At 60.4% G+C, this 14787-nt stretch overlaps 1 protein-coding gene across 1 annotated transcript; it reads right to left on the reverse strand.

Annotated features, from left to right (window-relative positions):
• Nucleotides 1-1738: 1738 nt before the first annotated feature.
• Nucleotides 1739-14181, reverse strand: ALLC (allantoicase). The gene is made up of 11 exons (XM_036335576.1): nt 14092-14181; nt 13055-13105; nt 12593-12680; nt 11842-11967; nt 10633-10712; nt 9159-9291; nt 6366-6521; nt 5962-6035; nt 5385-5493; nt 2483-2607; nt 1739-1945 (listed from the first exon to the last, which is right to left on the reverse strand). Exons 1-11 carry the CDS (start codon nt 14179-14181, stop codon nt 1739-1741), a joined length of 1239 nt encoding a protein of 412 aa, XP_036191469.1.
• Between the last annotated feature and the right edge of the window lie 606 nt (nt 14182-14787).

Here is a 14787-nt window from a genome sequence, read left to right on the forward strand (position 1 = left end):
CGGCCCATCGTGGGGTCAAAGGGCGCAGCTCAGTGACCGAGCGTCGACCTGTGAACCAGGAGGTCGGTTCCGGTCCAGCCGGGGCTCCTGTGGTTTCGGGCTCGACCCCCAGTGGGGCGTGTGCGGGAGGCAGCCGGTCGGTGATTCTCTCTTCACTGATGTTGCCGTGTCTCCCTCCCTCTCCCTTCCTCTCTGATGTCGATAAAAGTATTTTTAATGCCGAAACCGGTTTGGCTCAGTGGATAGAGCGTCGGCCTGTGGACTGAAAGGTCCCAGGTTCGGTTCTGGTCAAGGGCATGTACCTGGGTTGCGGGCACATCCCCAGTGGGAAATGTGCAGGAGGCAGCTGATCGATGTTTCTCTCTCATCGATGTTTCTAACTTTCTGTCTCTCTCCCTTCCTCTCTGTAGAAAATCAATAAAATATATTTTTTTAAAAAAAAGTATTTTTAAAAACGTGGACGTCGCTGAGGAGTGGTTCCCACGCAGAAGGTGGGGATGAAACTGACAGGAACACAGCTCCTCGTGTAGAGGCAGCTGCGAAGAGCACATGGGAGGGAAGAGAACAGGACACGACACAGCTGCCGCGGGACCCTCCTGCCGCAGCCCCTGGCGGGGAGGGCCGTGTCCTCGGCTCCTCATTTACCCGCGGATCGGCCCTGAGACCCGGCCGCCTGTCTGGGTGTCACCCCCACTTTCATCACTCGTGGCGCCCGCAGCCTGACACCCGGAGCCGAGCCTGGGACGGGCAGGGCCACCAGCTCCCGGCTGCTCCGAGCGGACGGAGGGCCTCGGATTGGGCTGCACCTGGTGCTGGCGCATCTGGGTACCGCTCCCCGGGTCAAGGGTCAAGGCACCCGCCCTGAGTGACCTGTGAGCCTGGGCCTGACCCACCTCCCACACGCATGGCTTTGGGTGAGTAAGGTCCGTGCCCCAGACTTCTGTTTGCAGAATCTTCATCCTCCCCCCTCCCTTCCCCTCTTCTTTCCCCTCCCCTCCCCCTCCTCCCCTCCTCCCCCTCCCCCTCCTCCCCCTCCTCCTCCTCCCCCTCCTGCTTTTCCTCCCCCTCCTCCCCTCCCCCTCCTCCCCCTCCTTCTCCTCCCCCTCCTCCTCCCCCTCCTGCTTTTCCTCCCCCTCCTCCCCCTCCCCCTCCTCCCCCTCCTCCTCCCCCTCCTGCTTTTCCTCCCCCTCCTCCCCCTCCCCCTCCTCCTAAGGCCCCCCAGTGGGGCAGTTCCTAGGGAACTGTCTGCCATCTGCCCCTCACTCTGCAGGGCTGGCTCCATGCTCCAGCCACGTCGCGGGGGCACCCGGCCACTGGTGTCTACAGACGCCACGAGTCATCAATTAGCAACAATGAAACTGAGCATCTGAAACAAAGTATCCAGGAGGCCTGGTGTCCGGTTCCGTTTGTAGTAACAGTTTAGTGACAGATGCCGACGGCCGTGCCGGGCTGTCCTGCCGCTGGGTCCTCACAGAATCGACGGCGTGCGGACACCATCAGCGTCCGTGGCTTCCAACGGGGACGTCGTCCTTGCAGACCGGCCCATCGCCCTCCGGCCAGGCCTCCCCCGCCCACTGTCCCCGCAGCATCACCCCGACAGCCTGTGTGTGACCACTTTATTCAACCGCCGGGACGCTGCCGATCTGAGATTAACTGCCCGGAGCTTCTGAAGGTGCAGGGGCTGAAAGCGCTTCAAAGACGGCGACGCGGTCCCTGCGTGCGGCCGGCAGCCGCGGGGCTACAGGCTGGACCGGAACCCCGCCTTCACCGAGAACCTCATCATGGGCTTGTCCCGCGGCCGCAGGAGGCAGATGGAGCTGGGGAAGCCCCTGAGCCGCAGGCGGCCGACACCCCCGTCCGGGCAGATGGTGAGCCGTGCGTGGGTGACCACGTCCTGCAGCTCCGGCGTCAGGCTGTCGAACACCTGGGCTGTGTTGGGAGAGAGCTGGGGACGGCCAGGCCCTGAGACCCAGGGGCAGACGGCCCAGCGCAGCCCTGGGTGCACCCCGTTACGGCTAGTTACCCCCTAAGGGTCATGTAGCGAGAAACACGGCTCTGCAGACAGGGAGGGGGGGGTGGGGGAGATTCTTTGTACGCGATTTACAAAACGTGATTGTTAGATGCGCAAAGCTATGAAGAATGGCTATTCTTTTCAGGGAGAGTGGAAGGGAGAGGGAAAGACAGAGAGAAACATCGACGTGAGAGAGAACACCAATTGGGTGCCTCCTGCACGCACCTGACCAGGGCCTGGGCCAGGGAGGGGCCTGCAGGAGTCCGTGCCCTTGACTGGAGTTGACCCTGGGACCCTCTCCACTGAGCCGCACTGGCCAGGGCTGGAGCCCTGCTTCTTATCACATAAACGCGCAGCTGCGGTTTGAAAGGCTCCTGCGTGACGGCTAAAGGGGGCGGGAGGCCTGGGCCGGACGGGCTGGGGACGCGGTGCGGGAGCCGGGCCTGAGGCGGCCACAGCCTGGGGCCTCACCTTCGTGGCCGGGAGCAGCGCCTTCCACCGGTGGCCTGGCAGGTCCCACTGCTGCCGGGCCATGTCCTCCTCCTCCTGGGCCGTGAGGATGCAGCCGTCCAGGCGGCAGCTGGCGGGAGCGCTGCCTGTGGGGACAGGAGAGGGGCTTTCCCACTCGGCACCGCTCCACCGACACGGGGCAGCCGGCCGCGGCCCAGGGGCTGAGCATGGGCCCTGCACCCGGAGTCGCGGTGCGGTTCCCGTCGGGCACGTGCCGGGGCTGCGGGCTCGGTCCCCAGTGGGGGGCGGGCAGGAGGCAGCTGATGGATGATTCTCTCTCATCACGGATGTTTCTATCTCTCCCTCTCCCTTCCTCTGTCTCCAAAATCGATTTGAAAAACATATTTAATCAGCTTAACAATAACCCACAACCGTCAGACCAACTTGAAAAACATATTTAAACACAAAACAAATAGACTCAGACAAAGCCCAGAGGGACGGGACCAGGAGGGAGGAGGGAGGGGGGAGGGGGAAGGGGGGAGGGGAAGGGGGGAGGGGGGAGGGGGAGGGGGACATCGCCAACAACATTGTGATAAGTTTACACGAGACACTGGTGGGGCCGTCACGCGGCAAAGCCATGGGAGTGTCAAATCTGCGCGGTCCGCCCTGAGCTAAATAACCAGGAGACCGTACGCCAACTGCTCTTAAATAAAAACACATTTTCTTAAAAAGCTTCTGTCCAGAGGCCCCAGGACACCCCTCCGTCCCCCAGAACGCGGTCCCGTCGGACTTCCCGGCTGACCGGCCTCCTTCCTGCCGTGGACGGCGATGCCCCCTCAGCTGCGCCGGCCGTGATGTGCTGCTAATACATGAGCCGGCCCTTTAAGGCCAGGCAGCCACATGAACCGCCACCATTTACTCAGACGACCAGACGACCAGACGACCAGACGATGGCGAGACAGCGCTGATCGAACTGCCACCTGACAGCCCTGGCGGGCGAGGCGCCATTGGCCGGGCGCTGTCCTGTGCACCGCGGGGTCTCGGGTTCGATTCCCGTCAGGGCACATGCCCGCTATGGGTTCGATTCCCAGTCGGTGCATACGGGAGGCAGCTGACCTGTTTCTCTCTCTCCCTCTCTCTCTAAAACCAATAAAAACGTGTCCTCGGGTGAGGATTGAAAAAATATATTTACCAACAAATAACAGGCTGAGTTACCTCTTCTGAACTTTCTTAAATAATGACACGCGAATACATAGAACATCAGGGGTGCTGGTCCAAATATTTTTTTTACTATGGAAGTGGACAAATTTTAAAATCTGTAGCTCCTTTGTCCTAACAGTCAGCCTCGAGAAGAAATGGCCACCCCTTCCCCCCTTATCTGCCAGGATGCCTCCCTATCAGAGGGCACCTCCATCCTGGGCCTCCATCCCGAGCCTCCATCCCAGGGCCTCCATCCCGAGCCTCCATCCCAGGGCCTCCATCCTGGGGCCTCCATCCCGAGCCTCCATCCTGAGCCTCCATCCCAGGGCCTCCATCCTGAGCCTCCATCCTGAGCCTCCATCCTGAGCCTCCATCCCAGGGCCTCCATCCTGAGCCTCCATCCTGAGCCTCCATCCTGGGCCTCCATCCCGGGCCTCCATCCCAGGGCCTCCATCCTGGGGCCTCCATCCTGAGCCTCCATCCCAGGGCCTCCATCCCGAGCCTCCATCCCAGGGCCTCCATCCTGGGGCCTCCATCCTGAGCCTCCATCCCGGGGCCTCCATCCCAGGGCCTCCATCCCAGGGCCTCCATCCTGGGGCCTCCATCCTGAGCCTCCATCCCTGGGCCTCCATCCCGAGCCTCCATCCCAGGGCCTCCATCCTGGGGCCTCCATCCTGAGCCTCCATCCCGGGGCCTCCATCCCAGGGCCTCCATCCCAGGGCCTCCATCCTGGGGCCTCCATCCTGAGCCTCCATCCCAGGGCCTCCATCCTGAGCCTCCATCCCAGGGCCTCCATCCTGGGGCCTCCATCCCAGGGCCTCCATCCTGAGCCTCCATCCCGGGCCTCCATCCAGGGGCCAAACCACGGAGCACCTCACAGGCCCTTTCTGAGTGGGACCCGGGCCCATGTCAAAAGCTCACAGCATCGAAGAGTCTCCTGTGAGGTTTGGGGTCATCATTCAATCCTGACATTTTATAAACGGAAACTAGAACACAAACCATCACAGCAACTCACTCGAGGTTACACAGCAGGAAAGTGGAAGCCAGGCCCACGGTCCTGGGCCCCCGCCCCCTCCACCTGCTCACATGGCCTTTTTTAAATATATATGTATGTTCTAGAGGCCGGTGCACAACATTTGTGCACTGGGGGGCGGGGGTCCTCCCTCAGCCTGGCCTGCACCCTTTAGCAGTCCGGGAGCCCTCGGGGGATGTCCGACTGATGGCTTAGGCCTGTTCCCCGCGAGGAGCGGGCCTCAGCCACAGTCAGACATCCTTAGCGCTGCTGCAGGGTGGGAGGGGCTCTGGCCACCGCCACTGCACTTGCCAACCGTCAGCCCGGCTTCTGGCTGAGCGGAGCTCCCCCTGTGGGAATGCACTGACCACCAGGGGGCAGCTCCTGTGTTGAGCGTCTGCCCCCTGGTGATCAGCGCATGTCACAGCGGCTGGACGTTCCGTCGTTCGGTCAATTTGCATATTAGCCCTTTATGATATGGGATATTTTCTGTCAGGGAGGAAGGGAGAGGGAGAGAGATGGAGCCATCAACGATGAGAGAGCATCACTCATCGGCTGCCTCTTGCACGCCCCACACAGGGGATTGAGCCCTTGACCGGAATCGAACTCGGGACCCTTCAGTCGCAGGCCAACGCTCTATCCACTGAGCCACACTGGCTAGGGCCCTGGGTCAGGCCGATTAAATGCATTTCCTCGTGACTTTATATTTACCTTCAAAATGCGTCGTGTCGATTTCCACTTGGGTCACCACTCCAGGGTGTGAGAGGCGGAAAACAGCCCACTCGCCGCCGAGGACAAGGAGGGCGCCGGTCTCGTCGCTCTGGAATTCAAGGGGACACGCGTGAGCCCGCGGGTGCCAGGCAGAACCCCCCCAAAGCCGGCGGGAACCGTGTCGGCGGGAGCCGTGTGGGCGGGAACCCATGTTACCGCCTTCACTTCCCACCGTGAACACGGGCTCTAGGGCCCGGGGTGTCAGCTGCCTCTGCGTCTGCTGCCTCCTGGCTATTAAATGCCTCGCGCGGCACGAGATCACTGGGAGCCGGTAATGGCTATAAACTCCCAGCATGCTCCTCTTCCCTTTTTCGTTTTGGCTAATCCTCCCCTAAGGACATGTTTTCCGTTGATTTTTAGAGGGAGTGTAAGGGAGGGGGGAGAGAGAGACAGTGAGACACACAGCGACGGGTGGCCTCCCGCATGCGCCCCTTGAGCGGAATCGAACCCGAGACCCTTCGGTCCACGGCCGAGGCGGTTTCCTTGCTGTGAAGCTGCGAGCAGCCGGGCGCCTCACCTGCAGCACGGGCGGCCGGTCGGGCCTCCTCGCCGTCACCCAGCCATCGGCCGCGGACTCGGGCTGCCCGACGCCTGCGGGAAAGAGCGCAGTGAGGGGCGTGGGCCTGATCTGAACCGCGAGGACCACCCACGGGGGAGGGAGCCGGCCCTGGCCTTGCTGCCGCCATCTCCCCTTCAGCTCGTGTTTCAGCCAAGTCATGAGCACCCCGGGGTGAGGAGTTGCACGTTTCCTTTCAGACCAGCTGCTTAAGCCGGAGCCAGCTGACCTCCCGTCGTAAGGGCACCAGGCCCCACACACGGACGCTGGGCCTCATCCACGGCAGGCGGCCCTTCACACCACACTGGGGGTCTCCCCTGGTGCCCGGACACCCGGATAAATGCCAGCCCTGGGCGTCTTCTCACCTATCATCTTGTTGGGGTGCCCAAAATGGGCGTTACTGAAACCCACGCAGGCGCCCCCGCTGGCCATGGCCACCAGGTCCACCGGCTCTTTGGGGTCGGCGGACGCCCAGTCCTTGTGTCCGACGCCGTACACCCGGAGGCGCGCGACCCCACCGTCTGCAAGGGAAGGGGCGCCCGTCAGCTCGTCGTTGGAAAAGCAGCCGTTCGAGGCTCAGAGACCACAAAAGCCCTCACACCCCCCGGCTGCCCTTGGCCAGAGCCCCCGCCCCCTCTCCAAGGCCTCGGTGCCCTGCGGTCTCCCCTGGCCTGTCACGGCGTCAGAGGGGCCCCTCACGCTCCAGCGCCGTCTCCTTCCCTCACGGGCCCCCACCTGCCTCCCAGGTGAGGTGTCGCTGCCCCCCAACCCACCCCACCCGGTGACTCCAGAGCCTCCTACGAAGCGTAGAATCCTCAGATCCCTCCAGACAGAGCGCCGTGCCTGGCTGCTGGGGCTGGGGCGGGAGGGGGGCAGGGACGAGCATGGGGTTTCTCTCTGAGACGACAAAGATGTGCTGCCGCTGCCTCTGGTGCGGGCGACACGTGCACCATACGTTCACACCGCACGCGACGAGCGCTGGGTGCCCGGTTTGATGGGCGAATTGCTCGGTGTGTGACTGACAGTACGGCTGTTACGCGGTGAAATAAATAGGGTTTTGTACACCCTCCTCAGCGCGCACGCCTGTGCCATCGGTCCTAGAGGCCCGGCCTCACAGCTGCGTTCCCTCACATCCGACGGACCTGATCACGTCTGACCAGTCCCTGTGGATGAGGCCTAACAGGAGAATTTCCCAGAGAACACGAAGGGCAAACGCTAACCCTAACGTGCTGAGGTCCCAGCGACCAAGAAAGGAAAGGTGACGCCCGGCTGGCCCGGCTCAGGGGGTGAGCGTCCACCGAGGAACCAGCCGGCCACGGCTCGATTCCCGGTCAGGGCACAGGCTGGGTCCCCAGTGTGGGGCGTGCGGGAGGCAGCCGGTCAGCCATCTCTCTCATCGCTGATGTTTCTTTTTAACAGCTGAACGTTGTAATTGTCTTGGGTGCTGTATCTCAGAGGAGCACAGGGCAGGAATTCTTGTTCCAACCAGAGTCTGGGTCTCACTTTGCGGGAAAGCACCCAGTAGCGATGAGAAGAAAGAAAGTGCACGGGTGACACCCCAACCCAGCTCCGTGGCTCTGAGCAAGCCATGGCCCCTTCAGAACCCCGCCTCCTCCTCTAGCCACCAAGAGCTGGGCCCACACTTTGTAGAAATTCGCTGAATCTTTGGAGAGAAACAGACTCACTTTCCAGCCATGAGCTCTGTCTAGAGGGGAGCTATGATTTTTCCCCTGTAAAAGGTCTCTTGAAATACAAGAACCGCCCTGGCTGGTGTGGCTCAGTGCACAGAGCGTCGGCCTGCGGACTCAGGGGTCCCAGGTTCGATTCCGGTCGAGGGCGTGTACCGTGGTTGCGGGCACATCCCCAGTGGGGGGCGTGCAGGAGGCAGCTGATCGATGTTTCTCTCTCATCGATGTTTCTGACTCTCTATCCCTCTCCCCTCCTCTCTGTAAAAAATCAATAAAAATATATTTAAAAAAAAAAGAAAAGAAATACAAGAACCTCATTTAAAAGTGAGATCTTGCTGTAGCTGGATATGTCCCAGCATTAGATGCGAAGGGGATAAAACCACATCCATTTAAAACCTGACAGAGGCCCAGGGAGAAGACCCTCTTGGTCCAATGACAGGACTAAATTGGGTTCTGTTTCAAGTTGCCGTTGAGTTTCTGAGTTCTTTAGAAGGAAGAGAAAACAACCTCAGAAAGAATGATGTGTCTAACGGACTAATTTCCAGAGCATTCACAGGTGCCATTTATGTTGCAAGTCTTCCTTCCTGAATTGTTTTCATTTTCAATGGAGGGTTATGTTAAAGCAACTAGAGGAACCTGGTTTTTGAGCCTGAGTCTGAGATACGACTGTCCAGTTGGCTTTGCGGAGAAGAAACCTGAGAGGATGAGGTCAGAGGAAGGGGCTGGAAAACACACACACGGTGCAACCTCTTCACTAAGTGAGGCAACCCGCTCTCTGGAAAAGGACTATTGAGCCCAGACTTCCTTCAGGACCGAGGCCGACCAGAGACGCCCTTTAGCCCACAGGGAGTTCCCCTGCTATTATTCTTCCAGAGCCTGAGAAGGCTTCTCAGCAGCTAGGCACACATCACCTATTCCCTGTCTCTTCTCCCCAGTTTTCTCGGGGGAATAGTTCTGAATATTAGAGACATGGGAAAAAATGACATTCTTTTTCTCTCTCTCATGCAGGGGTGTCACAATGGAACTACAGGGCCCTGTGGAATTCCTTGTCTCTCAGGGATCAACAAGAGGCCAATGTGAGTGCTTTGGCCTCAAGAACCTCAACAAGTGGCCCCAGATGAATGTAGCAGGAAGAAAAGGTGATTGGAAGCCTCTGCTTTAGGCCCTAAAACAAGAGAGGAGAAGAGTGCAGGCTGGTTTGGCTCCGTGGATAGAGCTTCGGTCCGGGGATTGAAGGGCCTGAGGTTCGAATGCAGCCGAGGACGGGAGAGAGAGAGAGAGAGAGAGAGAGAGAGAGAGAGAGAGAGAGAGGAGAGGAGGGGGAGCGCCGCTGGGGAGGAGGGAGGGAGGGAGGCGCTGCCTAAAATCAGTAAGAATATTCTTTTAAAGAAAGGGGGACTGCATTGATGTTTTGAACCTGGCGACGTTAAGACGCGGAAGCACGGCCGTGGAGATGGCCGCCCCGTTCACCTGGGAAAATGTTGAGTCTGACGTGGGTCCATTTCTGCTGGGAATTAACCAGGAAGTAGTTGTGGCCAGAAGCAGGCTTCCCGGGTCTCAGCTCTGTCCTGGGAACCAAGTAGTCCCAGTCTCTGGACTGCAGCTGCGGGGAGACGGGCAGCGTTAGCCGTGGCGCAGGGAGCGCGGGCCCCTCCCGGGGCTGGGTGGTGGGGCGGGTAGAGGGGGGGGTCTCTAATGATGGAGGCTCCTGAGCTCTTTAATAAAAATAGTAACGAAGGTCCGGGCCCAGGGTAATAAACACCCGGACAAAGCCCCGGGGCGGCAGCGGGCTGGGCAGGCAGGGTTGGGATGAAGGCCCAGGTCTGAGGCCTGATGCCTTCCCTAGACCAGTGGTTCTCAACCTGGGCTGCACATTAGAGTCCCCTGGGAATCTTTTTAAAATCCTGATTTCTGGGCCTCATCCCCCGGAAATTCTGTTTCTTTGTCATGGGGTGGGGCCACAACATTAGTAACAAAGAAACAGAAATTCCGGGGGATGAGGCCCAGAAATCAGGATTTTAAAAGATTCCCAGGTGCTTCTAATGTGCGGCCAAGGTTGAGAACCACTGGCCTAGATGATTCTCAGGAAGGAGCCGCCGGAATGGGGATGCGGACGTTCGAGTACAATCCTGGGCCCTGCCCGGCCAGCGTGGCTCCGTGGTTGAGCATTGACCTATGAACCAAGAGGTCACGGGTTTGCCCTGGCTGGTGTAGCTCAGTGGATAGAGCGTCGGCCAGCAGACTGAAGGGTCCCGGGTTCGATTCCGGTCAAGGATGGGTACCTCGGTTGCAGGCTCGATCCCCTGTCCTGGTCGGGGCAAGTGTGGGAGACAACCAATGGATGAGTCTCTCACATCCATGTTTCTCTCTCTCTGTCTCCCCCCTCCCTCCATTCTCTCTAAAAATCAATGGGAAAATACCTCGGGTGAGGATGAACAAAAAGAGGTCCCGGTTCCGGTCGGGGCTCAGGCCCGGTGCAGGCTCATCCCCAGTGGGGGGCGTGCAGGAGGCAGCGAATCCATGATTCCCTCTTATCATTGATGTTTCTATCTCTCTCCCTCTCCCTTCCTCTCTGAAATCAATTAAAAAAATTTAAAAAACCAAGAATGTACCAAAACAAAGTCCCAAACTATTCGTTTTGTTAAAGTCATCAGGCAGCAAGTTCCCGTGTCAAATTCCCGTAAAAGTACTTTATGCGTCAGTTTCTGCGTTTGGCTCGAGGGCAGCACGGGCAGGGGGTGGGTCCGCGGCACCTGTGAGGAGCGCGGCCCTCACGCCCACGGCCACGGCCTTCCCCGGGCGCCGCTGCACAAGCCACGCAGGAACCGTCGGGCAGGTGCCTGAGGTGCGGCCTGCCAGGTGCGCGTCCCCCCCGGGCAGCGAGGCCTGCGGCCCTTCCCTGCGGTCCTCGGCCTCGGACAAGACCCCCGGTCCGGCCACGTGCCTTAGCGACGGCGTCCAGCTCCTCGGCGGTGGCAGCCACTCCCATCCTGACTCCTCTCGGGGGCATCGCTGGCTCTTTATCTGAAGGGAGAGCGACCGTTAGGGTTCAGGGCTCACGTTCAAAATCAAAAAGAATCTGCGCTCACCCGGCCGGCGGGGCTCAGGGGTGACCGTCAGCCTAGGAACCAGGAGGTCACGGTTCGATCCCCGGTCGGGACACGGGCCTGGTTTGTGGGCTCGGCCCCCAGTGCGGGGCGTGCAGGAGGCGGCCGATCCGTGATTCCCTCTCATCACTGACGCTTCTCTCTGTCCCTCTCCCTTCCTCTCTCTAAAATCAATAAAAATATATGTTTAAGTAAATAAATAACCCTGTGCTCATAGAGGGGGTATGAAAACTGTCATTTTGCCAAATAACACAAATGGCATCTCTTGAGTCGGAGTGTCGCCCGGTGGACGCCGCTCTCTGTGCGACACCAGCAGCCATTTCAAAAGCTGGTACTGTGTCCAGGTGAAGCCACACTCAGCGAATCTGCCAGGACCAGAGCTTTCACAGGGGCACCCCCCGCCCCCCGCAGGGGCCGTTCCCGGAGCTGCCTCCAGGGCGTCCTCGCCGACTGACCACCGGACCAACCGGCCAGGGCGTGAGAAACAGAAGCAGAGACGCCTGCGGCCCAGAGCGCGCGTCTGGCCTTAGGCACTTCCTGCTCCCAGGGGGACCCCTCCCGTCATCACTAACCGTCCAGCCCCTCCCCCTGCCTTTCCGAGCGGAGCCTCCGACGCCACCATCTTTTAGCATCAACTCGCCAGCGGACATGACTTATGTTCCTACATACGTGTCTGTAACACGCATGATGGCACTTATTTCCCAAAGTTACTTCCGGGACCCACATCAGATGCTGCCGGGGCAGGGCCGGAAAGGCGGGTCTACCTGAGGAGCCCGTGCCTCCGGGGCCCAGCCTAATCCATCCCCCCCTGCCCCCCCCCGCCCCCCGCAGGAGGGCGCCCGGAAAGCCCGCTGGAGAGTGTGGGGGTAAGGCCGGGTCCAAGGACACTGCTCAGTTCACAGTCGGAAATCAGAGAGCTCGAAGGCCGTGGCCGCCCAGTGGCCTTGTCCGGCTGCTGAGCCCGTCTGGTTGGAAACACATGGTCAGGGGGACGGCTGAGCCTCCCGACCCCACGGAGCCGGCCGGGTCAGAGGTCCCCACAGCACCTTCTTCCAGGTTTGCTGCTTGGATTGAAATCCGAGGGGGGTAGCCTCCCGTGAAGTAGGAAATGTCCACGTCCAGGCCCCGGATCAGGCCCTGGACCCCCAGCTTGACGATGCACCAGTCGTGACCTGCGGGGCGCACAGGACAGAGCAGCCGTCACGTCCAAGTCGGCAGGGGAGGCAGGTGACAGAAGGAAACTAAAACACCAATGACTGGCCCAGCCGGTGTGGCTCATGGTTGAACAGGGTTCGATTCCCGGTCAGGGCGCAGGCCCGGGTTGTGGGCTCGATCCCAGGTAGGGGGTGTGCAGGAGGCAGCCGATCCATGATTCTCTCTCTCTCTCCCTCTCTCCATTCCTGTCTCTAAAATCAATAAAACAGCCCTAGCTGGTGTGGCTCAGTGGATAGAGCGTTGGCTCTCTGAAGAGTCCCGGATTCGAGTCCAATCAAGGGCATGTACCTCGGTTGCAGGCTCAGTCCCGGCCCTGGTCAGGGCTTGTGTAGGAGGCAATCCATCCACGTGTCTCTCACATCGCTGTCTCTCTGTCTCTCCCCCTCCCTTCCACTCTCTCTGAAAATCAATGGAAGATCAGCCTCAGGTGCGGATTAACAAAAGCAAACAAACAAACACACAACAAAACTCAGACCCAGCGTGTGCCCGGCGCCCCCACAGCCGTGCGTAACCTCTGGGTGCTGGCGGAAGACAACGCGTGGTCCCCATGCGGCCTTCCCCTCCCTGGGAGAGTCCGCTCACCTGGCGTCCTCTTGCGCCTGGTCTCCCATCCGTCCGTCCACCTGCCAAACTCAGTGTATTTGTGCTCTTCAAGCCGCGGGCTGTCACTCTAAGCCAAGAGGTCCGGCGGGTCAGTGACTAGCATCCGTGCTTTGTTTTAAAGAAACACGTCCTGCCCTCTGCTTGTTGAGCAGGTAAACGTTTTCCCAAAAAGCAAGCTGCGTTCCACTTTTATCCCCAGCACGGATGCCGACCTCCACGCGCGAGGGGCAGTGGGCAAGCAACTCAGTAACTTCCCCTCACGCCCCGCGGCCCCCAAGCTCCGGTCGCATCCCGAGTCTGCGCTGACTTCTACACGCGTGGGCTGTCCTCACGCCAGCTCCCGGCGGGCAGCCCGTGACCCCGCCCCCTGCCCGGGAGGGTGTGCGTTCTCCTGGGCCCGCAGCCCACTGCCCGTCAGCACCGCGCTCCCGTGCATCGTACCTTTATCAGGTTTTCTGCAGGAGCAAAAAAGTCATCTGTTGCAAACAAAATCTAGGCAAATAAAGAAAGAAGATAAAAGAACCGTACATTAAAAACCACTTCATTCCATGCCCTGTGAAGCTCTGTGAGCCACAGTAAAAGGAACGTGTGCAAGGGCCCCGGGGAAGAGAAATGACGCGCCATTGAGCCTCTGCGCTTGGGACGTATCTCGATTTCACCCCTGCCGCCCCCTCCGTCTCCCCTCCCCCCCTTTTCTGCATCCCCTTCACCATCTGGACACCAGGGCACTAACTTCCCACAAAATAGGCAGCTGCCCGGCCGGCGCGGCTCAGGGGTTGAGCATCGACCCATGAACCCAGAGGTCCCTGGTTGGATTCCCGGTCGGGGCACAGGCCCGGGTTGCAGGCGCAATCCCCAGAGGGGCGTGCAGGAGGCAGCCGTCAATGATTCCCTCTCATCATGGATGTTTCTCTCTCTCTCCCTCTCCCTTTCTCTCTGAAATCAATAAAAATATTTTTTAAAAAGGCAGAAAGAAAGCCGGGCCTGTGCCCTGACCGGGAATCGAACCGTGACCTCCTGGTTCATAGGTCGATGCTCAACCACTGAGCCAGGCCGGCAGGCAAAGCAGGGCATTTTGAGGGGGTGTGGGTGGGGGGCCGGGGGTGCTTTAACTTGCACTAAGAAAGCGCCCTGCATGCTCCTGAGACCTCAGCGAGTCCGCCCATCGCTGGCCTTCCTGCCTTGGCCACGGGGACCTGGCTCCCTGCAGGGTGTGGCGGCCAGGCCTCCAGGGCTCCCACACGGAGGCCCCTGCCCTGGGCTGCCCGCACCCCATGGGACAGTGCGTTCTCTTCAAGGTGCAGGATGGCCTTTGTCAAACGTCAGGCAAGGCCGCCCCTGGCGCTCCCTTCCACGGGCCTGGGGCGGGGGCGCCCTCGGGAGGGCCCTGCCGCTCCAACTAGTTTCTCGCAGCGGGTGGTCCCCACGCGGCCTCGCGGCGTCCGACCAGCCCTTCCTCCCAAGAGGCACCTGCTCACCTTGCCTCCCACGGACTCGGACGCCATGTCGATCAGCTGGACGAAGTCCGGAGACCGGGCCAGCTTCCCCTCCCTGGGAGAGTCCACCATGCTTCCTGGGGGGCGAGGGGGGCGGGGGGCTCTGTCAGCTCGGCTGTGTGGGCTCTGGCCGGGTCAGAAGGGTTCAAACACGCGTGCTGTCGGGTGGACGGGCACTGCCTCCGCCCAGTGACCCTCCAGGTGAATTAAAGGCGACTTCAGCCCAGAAGGCACCGCTCAGTGAACCAGGAGGTCACGGCTCGATTCCCGGTCGGGGCACAGGCCCAGGGTGTGGGCTCCATCCCAGTGTGGGCGTGCAGGAGGCAGCTGTCCATGACTCTCTGTCATCTTGGATGTTTCTCTCCCTCTCCCTCTCCCCTCCCCTCTGACATCAGTGAAAATAAAGGTTAAAAATAGTAATAAGTGAATAAACCTGCAGCGCATCCTCACCAGCAGCCGGGAGCCCAGGCTCTAGGGTCGGATTCCGTGCTCTGCAGACGCCAGCCAAGGTCTCATTGGCTCACTCGGGGCAGCAGGAGAGAATGCAGGCCTGGCAGCCTGGGGGCCTGGCTGGGCTGCTGATGTCACAAGGGCTCGGGGAGGGGCAGCCCCCCTGGAGAGGCCCCCCCCTGCCCCCGCAGTCCCTGCCAGAGGCTCCTGTGGAGGGCGTGGCTGGCC

Source organism: Myotis myotis, unplaced genomic scaffold (genome assembly GCF_014108235.1).
Source record: "Myotis myotis isolate mMyoMyo1 unplaced genomic scaffold, mMyoMyo1.p scaffold_m19_p_14, whole genome shotgun sequence".
Classification (NCBI taxonomy): Eukaryota; Metazoa; Chordata; class Mammalia; order Chiroptera; family Vespertilionidae; genus Myotis; species Myotis myotis.

Bases quoted from the DNA above. Each gene is read 5' to 3' on its own strand.
- ALLC (XM_036335576.1), bottom strand. From the start codon at position 14,181: ATGGTGGACTCTCCCAGGGAGGGGAAGCTGGCCCGGTCTCCGGACTTC. The intron at 9,292-10,632 runs GCACGTGGCCGG...GTCTCCCCGCAG, and splicing joins AGCTGGACGCCGTCGCTAAG to CTGCAGTCCAGAGACTGGGA. The intron at 2,608-5,384 runs GTAAATATAAAG...CTGTCCCCACAG, and splicing joins CGACACGACGCATTTTGAAG to GCAGCGCTCCCGCCAGCTGC.